The sequence below is a fragment of the Mustela nigripes genome, chromosome 6 (assembly GCF_022355385.1).
Source record: "Mustela nigripes isolate SB6536 chromosome 6, MUSNIG.SB6536, whole genome shotgun sequence".
In the NCBI taxonomy this organism is placed as follows: Eukaryota; Metazoa; Chordata; class Mammalia; order Carnivora; family Mustelidae; genus Mustela; species Mustela nigripes.
This window is the reverse complement of record NC_081562.1, coordinates 46,315,416-46,338,278: the sequence shown is the minus strand read 5'-3', so window position 1 is coordinate 46,338,278 and position 22,863 is coordinate 46,315,416. Positions and strand designations below refer to the sequence as shown.

The 22,863-nt window shown below is 38.8% G+C and overlaps 1 protein-coding gene across 1 annotated transcript in view; it reads right to left on the bottom strand.

Annotated features, from left to right (window-relative positions):
* PTPRR (protein tyrosine phosphatase receptor type R) overlaps nucleotides 1-12,685 on the bottom strand; it is a 239,296-nt gene extending 226,611 nt beyond the window's left edge. The window contains exon 1 of the mRNA XM_059402463.1: nucleotides 12,193-12,685. Coding sequence (XP_059258446.1) covers nucleotides 12,193-12,670 — 478 coding nt within the window. The 5' untranslated portion in view covers nucleotides 12,671-12,685. The remainder of the gene's footprint in view (nucleotides 1-12,192) is intronic.
* Nucleotides 12,686-22,863: the final 10,178 nt, after the last annotated feature.

The following is a 22,863-nucleotide window of genomic DNA, read 5'->3' as shown; positions in this document are numbered from 1 at the left end:
CCTTTGCCTGCACCATCTCAGGTTGGAATGCAAAATGGCAAAGCCACTTGTATAGCAAATGCTTAAATCAGAGTCAGTAACTTGTGAAAGGAACAAAAGGATGAAGCCATGTTCTCTAGAGACCTGAAAAGGTGAACAATCGAAAAAAGGCAACTTCGTTCTCTGATCATTCTGTGAAAGGATAATCATTGTTTCTAAACCATTGCCAACACTTTTGTCTCTAGAAAGTAGATATAAATGGATAACATCAGGGAAGTCCCCTGGGAATTTCTACAAGAGAAGTGATGAGGCTCTCCTTTGATTTGTAAATGCCTCTCAGAAAAAGTTAAAAATACACAGGAGTACTAGCAAAAGCTTATCTAGCAGATGCCTATTAATAGTAGTCAGAAAGAAAAGAAATACTTTTTTAAAAAAGCAATGGTCTAGGAGGTAAGGGACCTAGAGTCTAGTGCAAGACATCCCTCACCACCACCATCTATGTGAACTTGAGTAAGTCTCCTCACAGCTGAGCCTCAGTTTCTCATCAGAGAATCAAAGTGGTTCTTGTAGATCTACAGCTAGATTACCATGTGCTGGGCTTCAAGAAAAGAGAAGTCCCAATTCAATTGGATTTTGCCTGATGCTGATTTTTTTCTAAAGAAATACATTTTTCCATAACCAAAATAAACAAGTACACTTATTTTTCCACACGGAAAATTAAAAAGTTACAGGTAAAGCTTCACAGTTATACTCACTTTTCTAATTTCTTCTGATTTAATGAAATATTATTATGATGATTTTGCTTCATGTAGGACAGCTAAGATTGCTAATAGCATCCAGTTCTCCTTGATTGACTCTGCTTTCCTCCATATATCTTTTCATCAAAGCTCTTGTTGCATCTTCAAAACCCTTCCTTACAGAGCACAACTTACATATTACACAATATAGAGACAGTGACCCTTTGTAATCTATTACTTTATATCCTCTGAAATTTGTGATTTTTTTTTACCTTTCTTTTTAAGACAACAAATGTCCAGACTTTATGTAAGTTCCAGTTTATAATGTTTTATTATGATTTAGGTTTTTTTCCAAAAAGAACAAAATTGCATACATAGCATAAACACGCATGTATCAGAAGGACTCAAAAGGTTCTCACTTTCTTCACGTTCTGTTTCCGGGCAGTAGGTGTGTCAATCAGCTCTCACCACCATTCTTTCCAAATGTCCAATGTATACTATAACTAACAACTACTTTTCTCAGGGTCTAATCAATTAGATGAATAGACCAAGTACAATAAGAGATCCTTTGGGAACAATCCTTAAAGGGCCAGGGATTTCCAGAAACAACATCCTTGGATGTAAGGAGGTTAATATTAAAAATATTCTTGCAGTTGTTCTATAATTCCAATGGTAATGGTTAACACAAGATGCCACCATAGTACTCATCTCCAGCTATAAAGACCCACAGTAACAGCCCTGAATCTTCCTGAAGAATACTGCGGGCTTCCTGACATGTGATAACTGAGGTCGGTTAGGATAACGTCCCAGTTGTAACATATGACCAACCCTACGGTTTTTTAATAGAAAGTTACATGGAAAGAGTCCATTATGGCTGTATCTGTGCCACCAGTTTTGTAAAATTCAGTTTGTGTGTCTTAGTTACATTCTAACGACATACATATATGTATGTATGTATGTATTTATAGATACAAACATTTGTTTTGTTTTATATCCTGACAACAAACAACCAACTGGAATAAAAAAGAGGTCCATCTTCAAATGAGCAATTATAAAGAGCAAAAAATAAAAATAACGAGAAATGAGAGTTTCTGCAAGATAGTGATTGAATTTATAAAAACTGTAAACCAATAAGGCCGTCTGCCCCCAGAAGACTTGGAGGAGCTTGTCATGGAAGCAACAGCTCCTTCCAGGAACGGTTTTCCTAAAATCTAGTCTGTGCACTGGTTTCTAGGATGTGAAAACATAACCCCACAAGGAAGTGCTGGGTCATTCTCTAAGACTATTTAGATGTTTCATATGTTTGGCCAGTGATGTATCTAGCATATCTGTAAGAAGAAAATTTTTTAAATACTAAAGTCATCAGTCTATTTTCATAGGGTTGGCTCTATTCTTTTCTATATAGAAGAGGATTGGAACTGTACAAGAATAAGGAATGATTTTAATTAAAGCTTCTTATAAACTTTTTCTGCATATTTATTGATATAAACACTCCTTCACATTTCCTCAAATATTCCATATGAAATGTAGTTCTTATTCCCACTTCTAACCCATTGTAACTACTTACTTCTTCTTATTTATCTTATCTACCCAACATTGAGCTATGCAATGGCAAGCTCTATTCAGGGGTCACAGAAGTGACTGTCATTTTTAAATTTTTTTATCTTTTAAGATTTTTATTTATTTGACAGAGAGAGCACAAGTAGGCAGAGTAGGCAGGCAGAGGGAGAGGAAGAAGAAACAGGCTCCCCACTGAGCAGTGACCCGATGTAGGGCTCCATCCCAAGACCCCGGGATCATGACCTGAGCCCAAGGCAGCCACTTAACCGAGCCACCCAGGCGCCCCTAGAAATGACTGTCATTTCAGGAAAAATCCACTGGGCGCCACGTGCCGGTGGCAAAATTACAATGAGTGAGTTTCATGTTTCTTGATCTCTGCCCAGCTTTAATAAAGTTATTTTTCATCTGATAAGTATATGTTACAGAGTGGAACATAATACAATTAGGATAGTACCCTTTGAGACAATGTGACTAGACAGAAGTCATAAGGAAGGGATGAGGTCGAGAGCACTGGACTCAGACTCTGCCGGAGGAAGTGAGATTTATGTCAGTTCAGATAGAAGCAGTCAGATGCCCCCCAGTTCCTGAAGAACTGAGCTCAAGGATGTTTGCAGGGGAGGTCCACAGGAGTGAGTACCACTATCTCTTAAATTCTATACCCCCATTAAGAGAAGAACTTCATCAAGATATGCTCTCTGGGGAAACGCTGAAGCAGAGACAAATGACTTGTGGCTGGAAAGCTGAGAAATACTAGCCTTTGCAGAAATCGTAGGAATTGAGTTCCACATGCACTTACTGAGTAATGAAGCAGGACATTTGTAAAATCTTCCCTACTTCACTTGTTATACAAACAACTAAAATGTTATTTATGTATAGTTATGGAGATTATAAACTATTTCTTCATTTTTTAAAAAGATTTTATTTGTTTAGAGAGAGAGAGTGTGTGTGCTCGTGAGTGTGGGAGAGGGGCAGAGGGAAAGAAAGAGGGAATAGCAAGCAGACTTCCGCTGAGCAAGGAGCCTGAAGTGTTCCACTTGCAACCCTGAGATCATGACCTGAGCAGAAACCAGGAGTCCATACTTAACCGACTGAGCCTCCCCTGTGCCCCATTTCCATCATTTTTATAGTAGAGTTCTCCAGATAACTTGAAAACTGGGATCCAATGGCAAAACAAAGAAAAAATAAGTATTTCAAGAATAATTTTCATAGATTAAGAATTATGTTAAAACATAGCAAAATGAACATTAGAAAATACAAAAATTAAAATACTGTCATAGTAATGATATTGCAGAGATGTAAATGCCTGGATATCAGGACAGGAGAAAAGTGAGAAAGGAGGTCGCCAGTGGCCACTCGAAGAGATCCCCGCCCTGGTCTCCTCTGCCTGCATTTAGGGATTTGGAGAGCACTTGGTAGGTCCCTAAGTCCACACTTCCATTCCATTCTGTCTTAGTCCTTTCCTTCAGCATTTTTGAAATTAACATCACTGGTCTAACGCGCTGCTCTGTCATACTTCATTGAAAAATGAACACCTTCTAGGGAAGGACCATGCAATTAACAGCTATTCTTACCTGGAGTAGAAAGTACTTCCAGATACCTGTTAGCCATTCGTCACCTGACCTCTCCTACCCCTAATCAAATAATACCTAGCTCTTACGTGGCACTTATTAAGACAGTGCAATTTACATGCATTGTCCTGTTTAACACACAACAATAACTCTATGGTTGTATAGGATGTAACCTCCCTTCTAAAAAGAAGAAATTTTAAAAATAAATAATAAAAATGAAGAGAAAGTTGAGGCTTAGAAGGATTAAGTAACTTGCCCTAAGTTTACAGAGCTGGAAAGTGATCGTGTGTAGACTGGAGACCTGTCACAACATCCGTGCTCTTAACTACTACAGTGTTCTGCTAAAGGTTATCTAAAAATACGGCATTCCCTCCCCCCTTATTTCAATTTTCTCTTAACTCCTCTCCTTAAGCTATTTCATTTTCTTCCAGGGAGAATAAAAATACATAGTCTTGACAACAAGGCCAAGAAAGGAAATTGCTTATAACTTAAAACCACACCTTCATATTGATGGGTTGATGGCCTTTCAAACTAACACTCCATCTTATGTTCGGCCCTCTTTGATTTGGGCATCTTTCCCAATAACCTAGTGATGGGAGTTACGATAGTGTTTGATTTCCCCGCCAGGGTCCATCAGCAGTTGGGGCGTTACTACAGTTGCTCTGCACCCGCCTCTATAGCCCCGTGAGACACTCTCACTCCATGTTCATTTTGTGCTCCTTTCCAAGGAGAGTAGTTTAGAGCTGCCTTAATCCATTCTGCACATTTAAATCAGGATGTGGACACTGCTTCAGGTCTGAACTAGGGAAAAAATAATTTATGTCCTCACTGAACTTGGCATTTATTTCAGTGCAATTAAACATACTGATCTAGATTGCTGCATCATGTAAACAGTTACTTTTGCTTTGGTTTTGGTCCATGTGCCTGCAATTTTAACGGACACCAACATCGTCATAACTTGAAATCAAATGAGATTTGATTATGAGGAAAGTCTGAGTGGCCTTATGAGTAAAAAATTATTTAAACTGGAAGTGCTAATAATGTTTACAATATAAATTTGCTAATTGTCGTTCTGTGGCAAATATCATCGCTATAACAGACACTTTATGGTGATGTTATTTGAGAAAAAGGAATTAGGACATTTGATCTTAAAATGATAATTTACCATTAAGTATTTTTTTCAAAGCTATTAAAATCTTTTATGCTGGGAAATATCAATGTAACTCTGAGTGTGTCAGCATTTGTAAGTGCCTTAAAAATGAAGAATGCACTTATGGGCCAAGTAGGATCTTTCAAAATCCCCCTTTTAAAGGGAAAAATGGCTTTCTCTACCTTTTTAATTTGACTTTGTAAACAGATTTAAAAGATTTAACAATAAACTTACCATAAAACACAACATCCATGTAATCATTAGTACTAATGGCAATAAGTGGGTTATGATGTGTGATCCCATCATCTTATAAAACATGACTTTTTATAATTCATAAACTAGTCTCCATTCTTCAGATATAAGTATGTCTCCCTTTAGGTATAGTGTTTTTCTATCAGAAAAAAAAATGTGTCGTATCCCAAAACTTTATGGTTCTATAAACACTTTGTCTACACATAAAAAGAGAGAAAGAAAATGTATACAACCATCCAAATATGCCCAAATATTCTGTGATGGTTTGTTTTTTTGTTTGGGGGAGGGAAGGAGAATTGGATTACTGGGGGTCTTGATATATTATACCCACTGATTCATACTCCCACCTGATTATAAATGGGTAAGTGGCTCATATTTGCTGTTCCAAGAGAGATGATGACTGGTCAGCAATCAGAGGTCAGATTTCTGGGTCTATCCCTTAGCCACAGCTATCATGCTATGTATCCTATGTAATTCCTTGATGTAAAATAAAGACATTCACCTTATTCCCATCCCTCTAATACTGGAAACTCATATAGCAATTTCTAACTAGGCGAAGGTTGATACACAACTCCACTACAACTATCGTCATGCCCACGGTGCACAAACTTATCCTAGAGACTATGTTTAAATGAAAGCTTTTCTGCCCCATTTTCATTTCTCTGTAACCAATACAAGTAAATTGGATTGAGGAAGCAGTAGCAAAATCAATTCTACTCTTTACGGTTATGAAGATGAGCTGTAATCTCTTCATCAATGTAATTTAATTTGTTAGAATTTATTTTGCCTAATACATCCGGAATATATTTATTCATTCATTGAACATTTATTGATGGCATAAGAGGCAACAAGTCCAGTTCCAGGAAATGGAATTAGGAAAGACCTGAGAGTAGAAGACTCTGCCCTGTTAATGAAGTTGAGTTTTATTTTAAGAAAGAAGGAAAAAACTATATTAAAGAATTTTATAAGGGAAGAACATGAGCAGGTCTTTTTTGTTTTTAGAGTTTTACTTCTGGCATTTTCATGAGGGATGGATTTGATAAGAGGATCATAACGTAAGTTACTATATGAGAAATAAGGCAGGGATGTGAACACGGAAAGTGGAGAAGACTTGGGGCCCGTAGGGATGAAAGCAGCAAAGAAGGTCCAAGATGAGTTAACAGTTTCAGGCTTGCGTGATTGTGGGGGATCTTAGTGTTATTCACAATAATAGGAAATATAGAAATAAGAGCAATTGTGACAGTTATGCTGAGTAGAACAGATAAATATAAGATGATCATGGGATATCTGGTAACCCCTAGGGAGATTGTACAGAGAGGGACATAAAAGGTGGCGCATAACAATCTGAGGGTTTTGGAGGGGTGGGGGGTGAGGGGTTGGGTGAGCCTGGTGGTGGGTATTATGGAGGGCAGGTATTGCATGGAGCACTGGATGTGGTGCATAAACAATGAATTCTGGAACACTGAAAAGAAATTTAAAAAATAATAAAAACTTTTTTAAAAAGGCAGCGCATAAACTCTAGAAAGCACGAACCATAAACACTACTCAGTGGAAGACCTAACAGTACAAACTGAGGGATGGCTGGAGAAATAAGAGGGAAGCCAAGAAGCAGTAGTTATCCAGTGGAAATCAGTGAGGAGAACTTTCAAAATCAGAAAGAGAGCAAATTGAATAAATGCCATAAGAAAATATTCACTGGTAAAAAAAAGATATATTACTTACGTTCAAAATCTCACAAACTGGGAGATAAGATGAGGACCAAGTTGGTAGAAAAATAGATGAGAAACAAAAAAGAGAAGGCCAAGTGTGGACAATGCCTTCCAGAATTTTTACAAGGCACTACACAGGGTATGGTCTCCAATAGAACATGTAATCTCCAAGGTGATAGGAGTGTGTGATGTTCAGCATACATATAGGTGTGCCTCCTATGTGCCAAAGAAGAAGATAGGTTTGTCCAAGGGCTTTAAATCCTTCTTGTGAATTAGCTGTATGAATCCTTTTATGTCACTACAGCCATTCCTATATGTACGTATAAGGCATTTCACTAAGAACTGAAAATATAATGAACCAGCCAGGCATCTGAGCTGTACAGCATCTGGCAATCAATTCGGACTCTGCCACTGAGTTGATCTGTAGTTCTGGTCTCTACTAGCAAGCCCGTTCCATGCTGTCCTTAAGTTCACAACGGTAGAAAAGTCTGTTTGGGACAGTATGTTTCCTGGGCATGTGAGCTCCTAGGGAGAAACCTGAGTTTTAGATAAATGAGCTCTGTTGAAGTCCATTCTAGCAGTAGCTAAGTTGACTAAGTGTGTCTTGCATGGGTGCCAAGAAGAAATTAAATGTAAAAGTGGGAGACCAGAAACGTCACTGTGTTGTTTCTATTTATTCAATGTATCTTTTTAAATCTTTAGTAGCTTTTATGCCAGGCACTGTCCCAGGTGCTAGGCTGGGCAAGATCTGCAACAGACACAGCAGTAAACAACAAAACAGACAAACATCTGTGCCCTTCCAGGAGCTTACATTTCAACGGGAAAAGGGGAAACCACAATAAACAGAGCAAGAAAGTTAAATACATGAAATGGAAGTTGGTGAAAAACCTCTGGGAAAAAAGTAAAGCAGGAAGAGATATTGTAGTTTTGGGGGGGGGGAAGAAAATGAAATATTAAATAGGATAGTCGGTGAGGGTCTCCCTGAGAAAGTTACATTTGAGTAAGAGCCTAAAATTAATGGATTAAGCCATGGAGATACTGGGGGAAAGAGTGTTTCAGGCAAAGGAGAAAGCAAAACAGATGAGGGCAGCAAGTCCCTGGAATTTTCTTAAAACACAAGGAGACCAATATGGCTGGAGAGAGACAAAAAAGAATAAAGTGACGAGAGATGATATCAGAAAGATAATGGGGGAAAAGAATACGATGGAACCTGGGCTAGTGTAAGGATTGTGTTGAGTGATTTTGAACAAGAAAACGGATTCTGTGGAATTCACTGAGAGAAGACATCTTGGAATCTTCAAGAACAACATATTATTTTCCTATCCATCAGTCTACCCTTCCTTTTGAGGGTGATGTTTCTGCAAATGACTTCCCTGATCCTCTTGGCCTCACCATAGAAATCCATCTTTCTCAAAGACTAGAAAACTTGGCTCTGCATTTCTCTGAGAGAGAAGGTGCGTCTTCAGAAGATACAGCAAAGGCAGTCTTTGTGCCATCCAGAATGCTCAATAGGAAGAAAAATGTGAAAATTGGAAAGAACCTTCTCCAAAGATTAGGCAGAGAGTAATGCACTGAAATCACATTCTGTGTGTTTTAGCAAAACATCCACTAGAAAAAAATAAGGCTTTTACATGAGAATTTTCAAGATATTCCAAGACCTTCACTCCTTTGCAACTAAAATACTACCCAATAAATATATCATCTCCTGAAACAGAATATCATTCTTCGGTTAAAGAAAGAGAAAAAAAAAAAACACTGAAGGAAAGAAACTTTTGGTGGCTCTTGGGGTACCATCAATATTATTGGGGCACACCTTCTTGGATATTCCTGAAGCAGTCTTTGCAATTGAAGTTTATGTATTACATTGGTTCACAGAGGACTAAAGAATGAGGATAGCTAGGGGAGCATGGGTAGCTCAATAGGTTAGGTACCTGATTCATGATTCTGTTTCAAGTCATGATCTCCGGGGATGGGACTGAGTCCTGCACGGGGCTCTGTGCTCTGCAGGGGAGTTTGCTGGAGATTCTCTCTCTCTCACTCTTTCTCCCTCTGCCCCTCCCCGTTCCCCCCTTTCCTCTCAAATAAATAAATCTTAAAAAAAAAAATGGGGACAGCTAGGTAAAAAGGCTTTGACACCACTAACTCAATGGTGGCCTTTCCTATTGGAACCAGTATATGATTTCATATAGTATACAGTCACAGGTCTGAAAACATGGGCTTTCATCCTGTCTAAGCTGTTAACTGGCTCTTTACTATTTAAGGTAAATACTGTGTACATTTACTGGCACTTAGTTTTCTTTTTTCTTACCAGAATAGTAAGCATGTGGATGGACAGTAACTACAACTTTCCTTGTTAGGGAGATCTATGAAAATGAGCTGCCCTGGGAAGAGATGAGTCCAGGTTATTGAACAAGCTCTATGCTCAGTAATTTATTAGGATCAATTTACCCTGAGATGTTAATTACACAGTATTGTACCCCCTTCCTCTTTTTGTTCTCATAGACATTACAAACAGACCACAGTACTTTTCCCTATCGAGACCACTGATCAAGGCTGATCACTATTTGTTTATTTGCTTGCTTGCTTATTATTATTTTGCTTATTTATTTGCTTGCTTATTTTGCCCAGTATCTTGGGCAATCACGACCAAATAATTGGAGATGGCACTCAAGTTGAAAACAATCTGCTATCTCATCATTAGCAGAATGATCATCTGTAAGACAACGGTCCTAGTATAACTGAGAAGAGCACTCACATCCCGTCAACCAATTTCTCCCATCCCTAAAGGGTTCCAGCATGTCATCACTTCCACCCGCACAAAGTAGTTGCTGGCACCCTGAGCATAACCAAAATGGACCTATTAGCTTTTCAGTAAAGAGGACCAGAAAAATAGAATTCATTCCGCTTCTTTATGAAGCCCACTTCTATCCTGAGAGGAGTCTTCTGTAAAAGAAGCAAACTCAGATATTCAACAAGTAGCAAAAATCAATGACTTCTTGATCTTCGTTCTCCCACACACTCACTTTCTCATTACCCAAATCTATAGGAGCTTAGATCAAAAAGTATGTGTTTGTTTCAGTTCCAGTGAAAAGTCCTAACAATGTTATTAAATAGCTGTGATGAATTTTAATCTGATGACAGCTTGTGACCCACAAATTGCTGTTTAAAATTAAAATGCATTCAAAATGAAACTGGCAAGAAAACCACAATATTAAACTTGCAATCTGCTGTGAAAAAACACCTATCAAAAGCACGATATTAAATATGAATATGATTAATTTCCATATAGCATCTTGCGATTGAAATCTGAAAATGATAGCCCATCACTGCACTGCCTTATTAATTTCAAATTGGATGAACATTTTTTTTTTTTTTCAAATTAAGAAGTCAAAGTCGAGATGGATTGGTTTGTCTTTGGTAATACACACTTTGGCAGAGCTCCAGGTATAACCTAGGGCTATAGACTTCTAGGTTTCTCCTTTGATGAACAAAAGTTCTCTATTTTCCTCATCCCAAATGTTCACCTACAGTAAATTTAGAAATGATTTCCACCTGCTTAGTTTTCAGTTTAATTATAACTTTTAAGCTATAATTATTCAAGATATATTAAATGGAATCTTTAGAATGTCTTATACATTAGTTTAAAAAAAATTACACTGACATTTTTGACAGATCAGCTAAATCATTCCTAAACTTGTAAGAATCGAGGCTTTAATTTTTTTTTTTTTTGCAATGGATGTTTAGTGCTACCATTAAGCATAATAATGTAAATAAAATTCAACCTAATGTGTATTTTTTCATTCCAAATTTCAAAATTTAAAGAAGTGCATATGGTAATAAAATGATGCATTACAGCTGCTTGTAAATAATTTAATGACCAAGTCATAGCTATTTGCTACTTTTCAAAAGGTACCAAAAAACTATTGAAAATTTCACCAAAAAAAAACATCATAGTTATAAGAATTAACACGTGTACTTAATTATAGACTTAATATTTCTGTGCATGACTCGTTCAATCCACTAAAATAGCATGGGCTAGAAATAAGAAAGTACCATATTTCACTCTCATTACTGCACACATAGAAAAGGAACTCACCCACTCCTTTTGAAAAGAGACCACAAGAATTGTAATTTTGCAGCCATTATTTTTATTCATTATCCCTGGGGCATAATACATGCTCAATAAATGTGAGCTTCAGGAATGAATGAATGTGTGACTGGGTGACAAGTAAAGGGATAAAATATCTAATCTTTGCTTGCTACAGGGCTACTTACTGCATGGACAACTGCTGTCGCAGTAGGGTGCCTAAAATCTCTGCCATATTCTATTTTGGTACGTGTGTGTAAAAATGATAAAGGATTCCGTCCAGCAAGTCCTTGCATTACACAGAGGCTGCGTGTATCCAAAAAAGCAGGATCTGTAGTGACATTGCATATAAAATTCCCCAGGTACTCCCTAAGGTTTACTCCCATTCGAAATCTAATATCGGTTCTGATACCAAATATATTTATATTTGGGCGCAATCTCACTGTCACTCTTGGCTAGTCCTCACCAAATCTGTCCCAGGGACAGTGCCTACCCCGGGGGGTTGCCAGCCTTAAAACTGTGACTGGGTTTTTGTTGGGTGCCCTCGGACGCTGACCACGATGCTGAAAGCGGAGTGAGGGTCCTATTTTAAACCTTTCCTCCCTCTTATTGGCTTAGAAAATTCGAGTGACAAGAGCAGGGGCCAAAGGAACCTGGAGCGGCATCATTAACATGAACCATGTATTTCGATCTTTTGGGCGGAGATGTGGTCCTTCAGGTTGTAGCCAATGCATCTCTGTGAGCTCTCGCTAAACCCAGGGACCTTACGGATGTAGCCGCTGCAGTAGAAAAGGTTACATCCAGCAGGATGTCTTGTCTGTCTCCTGAAAAACTGGCAGTCAAGTGCATAGCCTAGAAACAGGATCAGGGAGTCTAGATGCAGGGGAAAGGAGGGGGAACCAAACCTGTGCTCCTATTGACAATGTTCACTATGATTCGTACGAGGTAAGGACAAATCAAGAGCCGGTTTTAGCTTAAGTTTTCAGCCTCAGTCTTCCAACAGGTGCACAAACTCCCTCACCCCTTGCCCGTCAGTACTGTCCTGCTTTCTACGGCTTCCTCGGCGAGGCAAGCTTTTCCTAGAGTCCACAAGCATGTGCAGTTTCCCAGCTCATCCACAGCTCCGGCTCTGCGCCCCGCAAGCCCTTACCTGCAGCGTGAAGATTCAGAAGCAGGCACAGCGCGGGGAAGCCGACCGCGGTCCGCATAGTGTTCGCACGGAGCGGTGGAGGAGGAACTCCGCCGCGACCCCACTTCAGGCAAAGTGTGCCTAGAAAGAGCCACCACCGAGGGTCTTCTGGTCTCCGGGTTTCATTCTCGGGTCCTGGCTGGGTTGACAGAGCGGTCTGTGGCGCTGGGCGCCGGCAGAAGCCAGCACCGGCTTCGCCTCCCGAAGAGATGGAGAGAGGAAGAGGAGGAGGAGGAGGAGGAGGAGGAGGAGGCGGTGGCTGGGAGGGGGGCGGAGCAGGGCAGGGGCGAGGCGCTCGGAGGCGGCTACTGCTCGGCCTTCTGCAAGCCCGCAGCCGCGGCGGCGAAGGCGGGGTGGACTCCCGCGCCAGTCCCGGAGCCCTCCGCGCGGGGCCAGCGCCGCGCCACCAGCCTCCAGACGCGCCGCGCCTACTGAGCATGCCCGGCGCTGGCCCTCGCGCCGCACGGAGTTTCGAAGTGAAATTCCACCTCTCCGGGTCTTCGCGGCGGCTGCGAGGGGGGCAGGCTCCTCGGCGGGGGGCAGGCTCCTCGGCGGGGGGGCTGTCTCCTCGGCGGGGGGCAGGCTTCTCGGCGGGGGGCAAGCTCCTCGGCTGTTGCTCGGAAGGGTCTGTCCACGACTTGGGGGTGGGTTGGGGGGAGGGGGTGGAATCGAGGAAGGCCTGACCCGAGGAAGCAGAGGCCCTCAAGACCCACCCTACCCTTTCCCCTCCACGTGGACAGAGCTCACGGCTGGCGAAGAGTGACCCGTTTCCTGGGGCTGCCTGCAGGAGGAGTCGTCCGTGGTATCCTCCGCTTGCTGAGCCTGCTGAGCACGGAGGGTTGCCTGGGAAAGCGTTCCCAAAGCACCTGCTCAGCACCCTGCCCTGAGGGGGGTGCGGGGTGGGGGATGGCCATGGGTGTCTTCTTTCTAACAACTGTCCCCTTTTCCTTTCTCCTTCCTCTCTCTCTAAATCAGTACCTGTATTTAAACTTTCTCCTGACTCCAGTCCAAAGCCTATGACCATAGTGACAGAAAGAAGTGAGAGCATACTTGTAGACTAGTAGGATATATCCGTGTAATTGATGTGATCATCTTGAGTCTCCATTTTCCTTTCTAAGGTGAAAGGTAATAGAATCACCCGTGTAACTGGGTTCCTCTGGTCCAGTCTGTGTCTCTAGGTAGACTACAGCAGTCTGTGTAATAGGGGTGGCCTCCCCCCTCCAAGACTTTGTAGTGTGGAGATCCTTATGTTAGGCTAGTGGCTAATTACTCCTAATCATAAAGTCCCCCGGTCAGACCTCTCCCTTACCATCCCAGGAGCACTGACCTTTCTGCTTCTGTGTCTTCATGGGATGCCCCCGCCCCTTTCACTTGCATCACCAACACACTCAACCTGACAACGGTCTATCTTGGTCTCATTTTTCCAGAAAGCCTTAGCCCAACTCCGGATTACAGTGATAATTCCTTTCCACACATAAATGTATGTATACACAACATTTGCTTAGCATTGCCTCATTTTTTTTTTCAGATACTCATATTGCTGTGGTTCCTTCTGCAACATAGGTGAAAGCTCCAGAAGAACTTCTGCATCTTTGTATCACTTAACTTGAATAAAACCTTTCTAGGCAAATAAGAGGTACCAATAAAAGCTTGTTGAATTGAACTGCATATTTCACTTAAGCTTCCTTCCTCTGTCCACTCCGAATTAGAACAATTAATGGGAAATATGCTACCCATAGAGCTTAAAATAGGCAGATCTCAAGATCTGATCAGTCCAGCTGTGTCATTTCCTTTATGATTTATTTCATCTCCAGCACTGGCAGACAAAGCCAGGAATTGCACTGAAGCAGGTGGGAGAAGGGAAGAAAGATATTTATTTTTAATATTAGATAAATCTTCGTTGCTGAAAATAGAAATCTCTGCAGCTTCATTTCCCCACCCCTTGACAGCCCTACTCTGGTGTGCCTCACACCATATCTGTGGACTAACACATCCCAGATCCAAACCACTCTGTGCTGCAACCTCTTCCCCTATTCCGCATGCATCTTGCCCTGGTCTCCTCTTCCCATAGTGTGCATCACTTTTTAACCTTCCCCAAGAATTACTTTCTAAATCTGCCATATATTGTCTGTTTCCCTATCCTATTCCCACTCCCTGCAGTGGAATCTGACCTAAAGTGGCAGAGATCTTTGACAATTTCATTCACTAATGTGTCACAACTGATGAGAACAGTGCCTCTCACAAAATAGGTGCAAAAACAAAACAAAACAACAACAACAAAAAAAACCACATTAAAAGCAATTGGTTAATAAAGGTGACCATTGGCCCTGCTCTTTGGAATTCATATTAAGTAGATATTGGAGATCATTTCTTTAGCTGTGTTTAAAGCTCACAGCAGTAACCTTTTTCATCTAATATCTGGCACTAGAGTTACTGTATAGAGTTGGGGGAGACGACAGTAGCCCACTTACAACGGGTCTGCTTCTCTTCTTTTCTTCCTTCCAAAAAAAAAAAGCAAAACAAAACCAAAAAACAAAGAAAAGCAAAACAAAACGAATTACCAAACTTACACAGGTCTCCAAGATGAAAACGCAGGTATGGTAATGAAACAATGCTACAGCTATGTCCTGAACCCCTTACTCTCCCACAGATAATTCCAATATTTTCGGGAGAAGGGGAGGAACATTTGAAGTTTCAAATAATGTAATGGGCTGTGACTTTGCCAACAAGCAATTGGCTAGCTATTTATTTTGCCCAGGGGTACAGGTAACTGAATTATTAAACTGTGCTTAAAAATCCCCTTAGCAGCCAATTTTTCCAATTTCCAGTTTGACTAGATATACTATGAAAATAGCTCAGCACAGTAAAAATAACCTCGAGCAAGTTATAATTTTGGTGACTGGACATTTATTATTAATTTACTTGAAGAGGATAAAGAAGGGAGAAAAATTCATATCCCTTGGTAAGTCGATCTAATATACTTCTAATGGATTTGATCCCCCGACATGTGAAGTCAAAGGACAGTAAGTGAATTAGCCAATTAGTGAAAAAGGCAACCCCTTAACTCTCTGAGAAATACTTCCCCGTGAGTCCATAGATGCTGCTCACCATTGACTCTCTGATCTAACACTAGTGAAGGCAATTTGGTATTCTAGTGAAGCTCAGTTAAAACACTGCACCAAGGTTTTAAAAATCAGTTCTAATTCAGAGAGGCACAGAAATTAATACGAGAGTACCACAGAAATTAGCACAGGCCCACAGAGCTGTATCCTAAAGGAAATAATTTACATTTTGAAAAATAAATGGAAAACTAGGAACACATGGATTTTTCTTCTTTAGTAGATGTATAATCTCTATTTCTTAAGACATGAGATTCAGGGAGAATTTATACAGAGGCGAAGCCTTCCAAAGCTTTTACTCAAAACAAATTTAACTGTTTTGAGCTCCCACATGAACTTGTCTATAAATGGATGAAGGTCCTTCATTCTGGCCATCTTTCCTTAGAACACTTTATAAATAGAGAAATTAGATCTACTGACTGTTAGTGTCCTAAGTTATTTAGATTACTATTATTATTAAATGTAATGGTATCTAACATTGATTGAATGTTTCCAATGTGACAAGCTCTATTCTAGCATATGGATGTCCCCTTTAAACTTGAGAATATCCCCCCCAGGGGGCATTGCCATCACCTCAGGTTAGAGATGAGACAGTTCAGGCACAGAGAATAACTTGCTCAAAATCAAGTAGTAAGTAATCAACCACAAGGTAAGCTGGTAAAGTTAGGATGCCTGATCACATCATTTGATTGCAAACCACGACACTATACTACTGCATATACAATGAGTATATATGGTGTAGAATTAGATCAGGGCCAAAGCAGGAACTCCTGACCCTAGATCTGGCAGGAGAGCTCATGACGAGAAACACCCATAGGAGAAGGTCTCCAAGAGGATGAAACATTGCTCATGGCAGTAGTCTCTGGGATCTAGAAATGGCAGGATGCTTAAGGCAAAATAGAGCAGAATAGAGGAAATGATGTGTTCTGGGGAGGGGGTAGCAGAAGTGCGGACATGTAGCAGGCAGGAAACTGAAGACTGAAGAGTAGTAAATGAGCGGAGTCTGTTTAGCTAGGTGGGTTCCAACGGTTCTACGTGTAGAGAGCGGCTGTGAGACGCAAAATAGTGAAATGGATTCAAGGAACATCTGAATGTGTAGAGGAACAATAGAGGACCGCGACCAACACAGTAGAGATTTGTAACATGTTTCCCCTGCCCCATCCTTAACACAGTCATTTTATCAATCCCAAAGTCTTTTTCCTTTTGTCTGAGAGACATCTATGTAGAAGAGAGAAAAAGAACAAGTTAATTTTACATAGTAAGAAATTGATGTCAGTTAAACTATAACTGAAGTGATGGGAACTAAACTATATTCTGCATGAAAAGGAGTGAGTTGGAAATTCATGGGCGAAGATACCGTGTTCAGGGGTCTGGAATCATCATTAATTTTTAAAAATATTCTCTCAACCATAACAGGGCAGAACAATATAGCCTTCTATATGAACATACAGTGAGGAAAGCAGTGAAAGAAAAAAAGGGCACTAAGAATGAGAAGGAAAAGCACTAATATTTACAAACTGTATGTTTTCCCATTGGACTCTCACAGAGAGTTCTAAGGAGTCTTACTCCCCTTTTACGATGAAGGAAGAAATGGAAACTCAATGGGGCTAATGATTTGCCCATGACCATTTAGTTGGTAAACGGTGAACCTGGGATTAGAACTCTAGAGCCCTAGCAACATGGGGTTAATGACTATATTGTACTACCTCCCTGATTAATGAAAATTAGTTTACTTCATGGCTTAAATAGAAAACATGGTATTTTTAACCCAAGAAACAGACTTCAAGATGAATTGATGACAATTAAAATTTGTAGCCTAACACAGCTTTAAGGGTTATTTATTTAGTGTTTGATACACACATAGACACACATACAATAATGTCTATTCTAAGAAAAAAATGAGGTACCCAAAATAAGATATATATTTTTCTATACATATGTGAAATAAATATCCTAGTAAAACATAAAATAGCAAAGACAGAAAGCATACAGGTATCTATGGATTCTGCTATTGGTTCATCATTAAAATTTGATTCAAAATGAGGTATGAACTTTCCTTGGAGCTAGCCCTTGGTACCAGTGTATTATATTGTCATCTTTTTCTTCTTTCCCTCTGGCACTGCAAAGGGCAGATTCATCCAAGATGTCGGTAATATATTTACAAACTGCTGATTCTCCTGCATTAGCTCTTTGTCCGTCCCAAGACACTAATTAGGCTGCACTTAAACCATCCATCATCCTGAGCAGCACACAGATGTGAGTCTTCTCTTATGGCTTACCCTAGCTACTTGGGACCAGTCAAACACATTTTCTACAGTGCTGGGTCACTGTTGTGGGTTTCCTTGAATGAGGCCACTTTGGAACAACTCATTCACCCAACCACCCAAAATACTTAGAGTAACCTGGCAATGTATCTATGGCTTGATTAGATCATTTAATCCCAATCCACTCTCTTTCAATGTTTTCTCACATAACTATAAGATGATGTAAAAAGAACATCTCCCGAATAGGGGACTTCATGTCTCTGTCACTGACACCTCACTCTTTGAAACCCAAAGTCATGCTTCCATGCTTCTTTCTGTCTTATACATCCTTCTTCCCCTCACCCTTGCAGCTGTGTGTCTACAGGGGGAAGGGGCTAATTCATCAGTTTACGGCTTGGTTTTGAGAAACGTTTTTAGATTAAAATATTCCTTTGTGAAAGACCTTTACGACAGGTAAGGGAGTGTTAGAGAAATTCTTATTAAAAATGATCAGACTATAACACGGCCACTAAATTTTCCTAAATAGCTAAGCCGTCATTGTCTATGGCCATAATTTTGACTCGTTCATCAGAATCCATGTGTTCTGGGACAATGCTTAGTGTCTTTATTCATGAATACACCAGGAAAAATAATCTGAAGTCAAGTTACAATATGATATGTTATGTCCCATACATTCCAAAACCACTGGCATAATCTGCTGATGCATCATTTAATTTCACAGAATTAAATAAATATGTATTGAGTACTCATGATGAGCCAGGAAGTGTTTTTAGTACTTGGGATACATTGGTGAATAAGCTAGATAAAAATTCCTGCCCTCTTGGAGCTTACATTCTAGGAGGAAGGAATACACATTTACCAGTAAATTTAAGAAATAAGCAAATTATATAGTATGATAGGAGGTAATAAATGCTATAGGAAAATGTAAAAGTAAATCAAAGGAAGGGGAATTGGGGGAGTCATGCTCAGGGAGAGGATGTGAGGACTAAGAGTTTGCCAAATAAAATAGGGTCTTGGAGGAAAGTCATGTGAAGAATGGGAGCACTGAACAGAAACCAGAAGTTGGTAAAGGAATTATCAAAGCAGATATCTTGTTAAAACAATTTGCTAGGAGAAGAGAAGAGCTACAGCAAAGCTTTCTTGGTATCATAAGGATATTAACCAATCTGAAAAAGCATACTGTGTTAGAAATAATTTCCAGCATACCTTTAAATATATTAAATACATAAGAAGAATGCAGTTGAAAAAATGCCCAATTAGACTAAATAAATAATTCTCTACCAGAGCATTTTATTAATTCAAGTTGTACTGATTTTAAATTACAATAATATAACTGTGCAAATAACAAAGCTATTTGGCTCAGAAATTATAACTGTTCAAGGCTAACCAAGAGAGCAACTCAGAATTCTACTTTTTTTTTTTTTTAATGTTTTTGGTAAACATCGCGTTAACTAAGTAAAAGAAACACTTGATTAATTTGGAAATATGGGTGCATAATGTGACACTTTAGACATCTTAGGAACTTAGAGAAAAATTTTGTGAACAGCTTTTATAATCAACAACTTAAAAAAAAAATCAATCCAATGTATTTTGGACGAGAAATTTAAGCAAGAAAAAAATGAGAAAAATACCCTAGCAAGCATTTTTTGTGTTCTCAGCTTCCTGCTTGGCAATTGGCATCAAAATATTTGGGTTAGGTGTTGTTCAAATGCTGGAGAATAAAGATTTCACAATTACTCTGTATGTTAGAATAGCTTAAACAAATAATTTTGATATTTTTATTATTTGGGGATAGAATAGGTGGCCTCATTTTATATTTTAACAAAATATATTTTTTATTCAATTCCATGTGATAAATGCCCACCAAAGTACTACTTTGTTATTAACAAATGGAGAGGAAATATAAACCATTCCTCTTGCAAGACTCATCTGGATCCCCTAGCCTTAGAAGTACTCTAGGAGAAAAGGTAAGCAACTGGTCCAGATTTTGACTGCAGAACTTAAATTAAAATCATATTTTGTATTAGGTCTATGCCAAACCTGATGATCACAAAGATTGGAAAACATACTCCTCTCAAACCAAATTCATTTACAAATTTGGAAATAAAATAAAATTTAACTACTTTTGAATCAGCCATAAACACAATTAGGCAGCAGTCCCAATTTACCTCACTTTTTCTAGGAAGTGGGCAAAAACAGGCACAATATTTCTAAAGTTTTCCTTTACCCAATTTAATTTTCCTCAGTCTGAAGTTGATTATTCTAAATTACAAAAGGAAAAACATCCATTGCTCAACAGACAAAACAGAAAAAAAAGACAATAAAGTGTGCCCACAGATGCTACTAAGTGGTGGTAAACATGGCTAGCATTTTGTTGGGTGTATTCAAATCCCACTTTGGGTTTATATGTGTTTATGCACTCATGTACTTAAAATTATTTTTCATTTTAGCATAATTTTTACATCTCTGGGATCATACTGTAGATTTGGAGGCTTTTCTTTACCTCATAGTATGGTGGGAACATACTTCCACATCAATATTTTTCATTGTTAGTTCGCACTGCACTCTAGCATCCTATTTTTGACCTAGTTTTTAGAGACCTTCCTCAACTGCTGTTGAAAAAGAAGAAAAGGCATTCCAATGATATTCACTCACCCTCTAAAACATTTGAAAACATGTACAAGAGAATGAAAGATATATTTCTAACATGGATGTTCTAGGGCTGATGGAGCCATTGACCTGTTAAAAGAAGAAATTCCAAAGTGTCAAAACCAGGTGTCGGGAATGGGACATCAGGAACTCTGAGTCACACCTCAACCTGTAGCAAATTAGGAAGAACCTGAATGTGTACATTCCAATTAGGGCTCCTGCCTTTTCTAAGAATGGTGTCTAAAAACAGAAGGTAAATGAAAAGACTTTGTTCCCTTTTTCATTATCCCTGGATAACTCAGTTGACTAACACTGAAATTACCATCACAAGAAACACCGTTGGGTAAAAAAAGACTGTAAAGTGAACTGTATAAATGGAAATTATAAGTAATTGTGTTATCTCCTTTCCTTTTAAAAATTCCTTTTCTTTGCTTCTGATCTCTTTTTATTCAAAACAAACAAAAACCCTTAACAATATAGCTATCCTCTCCTGCTCCTCCTCAAATGTAATGACTACTATGATTTTTATAGTCTATCATTCCTAATCATGTTTTTGAATTTTATTGTAGGTATCCATAAACAACGTGCAGTATTTTTTTATTTTAGAATTTACGAATTGGCATTATATCCCATAGAACTAAATTGTTTCCACTTTTTCCTCCTTTACAGTTTTTTTTTTTAAATTTAATATATCCTTGCACGTTTTCCAAGCATATTTACCTTTGTTTCTCTAAGGCATCCATGTGAAAGTTATATTGCTCACTCATAGGCCATAACCATCTTTGCCTTTACCTCAAATCACTGGACCTCTCCTTATGGTACCAATTTGCATTCTTAATAGCAATGTATAAGAATACCAATTTTCCTAAAGACCCACACATAAGTATCAGACTTACTAATTATTTTGCCATATCAATGCATATGAAATGGTATCTCACTTTTAAAATTTGTCTTTTCCTGACTACAAATAAGAGCATGTTTAAAAATATTTAATGAACAATAGTGCTTCCTATTCTGTAAATTGCCTTTTTGTATCCTTTGCCTATTTTTCTCCTACTAATTGCCCATATATTCTAGAAATTACATAAATTACATAATAAGCATTTGATTTTTATTATGTTGCAAAAATCTTCTATCATTATGTGACTTTTCATTTTTATAGTATGCTTTGGTCAATAGATCTTAATTTTAATGTAGTCATACTTCATTATCAGTCAATCTGGATAGAGGTTTATCAATTTTATTGATATTTTTCACAAAACAGGGATTTGTTTCATGATTTTTCTCTTTTTTGTTTTTAATTTCAAAGATTTCTGCTTTATCTTTATCCTCTCTTTTGCTTGCTTTTGATTTAATTTATTCCTTTTTCTATTTTCATTGTTTTGTGAAAATGTTTTTAGTATGTCAGTAATCACTACTTTAGTGCTTTCCACCAATTTTCTTTTTTTTTTTTAATATTTTATTTATTTATTTGACACAGAGAGAGAGAGAAAGCAGAGCAACAGGCAGAAGGAGAGGGAGAAGCAGGCTCCTCACTGAACAGAGACCCTGGTGCAGGGCTCAATCCCAGGACCCTGGGATCATCACCTGAGCTGAAGGCAGACGCTTAACCAACTGAGTCACCCAGGTACCACTCTACCAATTTTCTTATTTGTATTTTCATCTTCACTCAATTAAAATTAATCTCAAATTTCTTACATAATTTTCTTTTCAACTCATAGGTGATTTAGAAGTGTGTTGTTTTATTTCCAAATATTTGGGGGATTTTCCAGTTATTTTTGTTATTATTATCTGAGTGAATTCCATTATGGCCTGAGAGCCTGTGCTGCATGATGTCAAGTATATATATATAACTCTATATATCTATATCTATATATTTATCTATATATAGATTTTTGAGGATTTTTAATTTATTTATTTGACAGAGAGAGACATAGTGAGAGAGGGAACACAGGCAGGGGGAGTAGGAGAGGGAGAAGCAGGCTTCCCGCTGAACAGGCAGCCCGATGCGGGGCTTGACCCCAGGACGCTTGGATCATGACCTGAGCTGAAGGCAGATGCCCAACGACTGAGCCACCCAGGCACCCCAATGTCAAATACCTGAACTTTGTTAGAGACTGTTTTATATCAAGAATATAGTCTATCATGATGAATGTTCCATGAGTACTTGAAAAAAAATGTGTATTCTGTGTTCTATAGCATGTTCCAGAAATGTTAATCAGGTTAAGTTGGATTCATAGTGTTGCTCAGGTCTTCTATATCCTTATTGATTTTCTTTTTTTGTCTACTTGTTGTATCGATTACTGAGAGACGAGTATAGAATTCTCCAAGCACGTGTGTGGATTTTTTTATTTCTCCTCTGAGTTCAATCAATTTTTGCCTCATATATTGGGAAGATTTCTTGTTAGGTGCATGTAGGATTGTTACATCTTGGTGAATTAATATTTTAATCATTAGACAGTATTTTCTAGAAGCCTTTTTATCCTTGAAATATTTCTTGTCCTAAAGTTCTACATTGCTGACACTAAAGCTGCTCCAACTCTTTTTTGATTAACATTTATAGAGGCTTATCTTTTGACCTTTCTATGTCTTTATTTTTA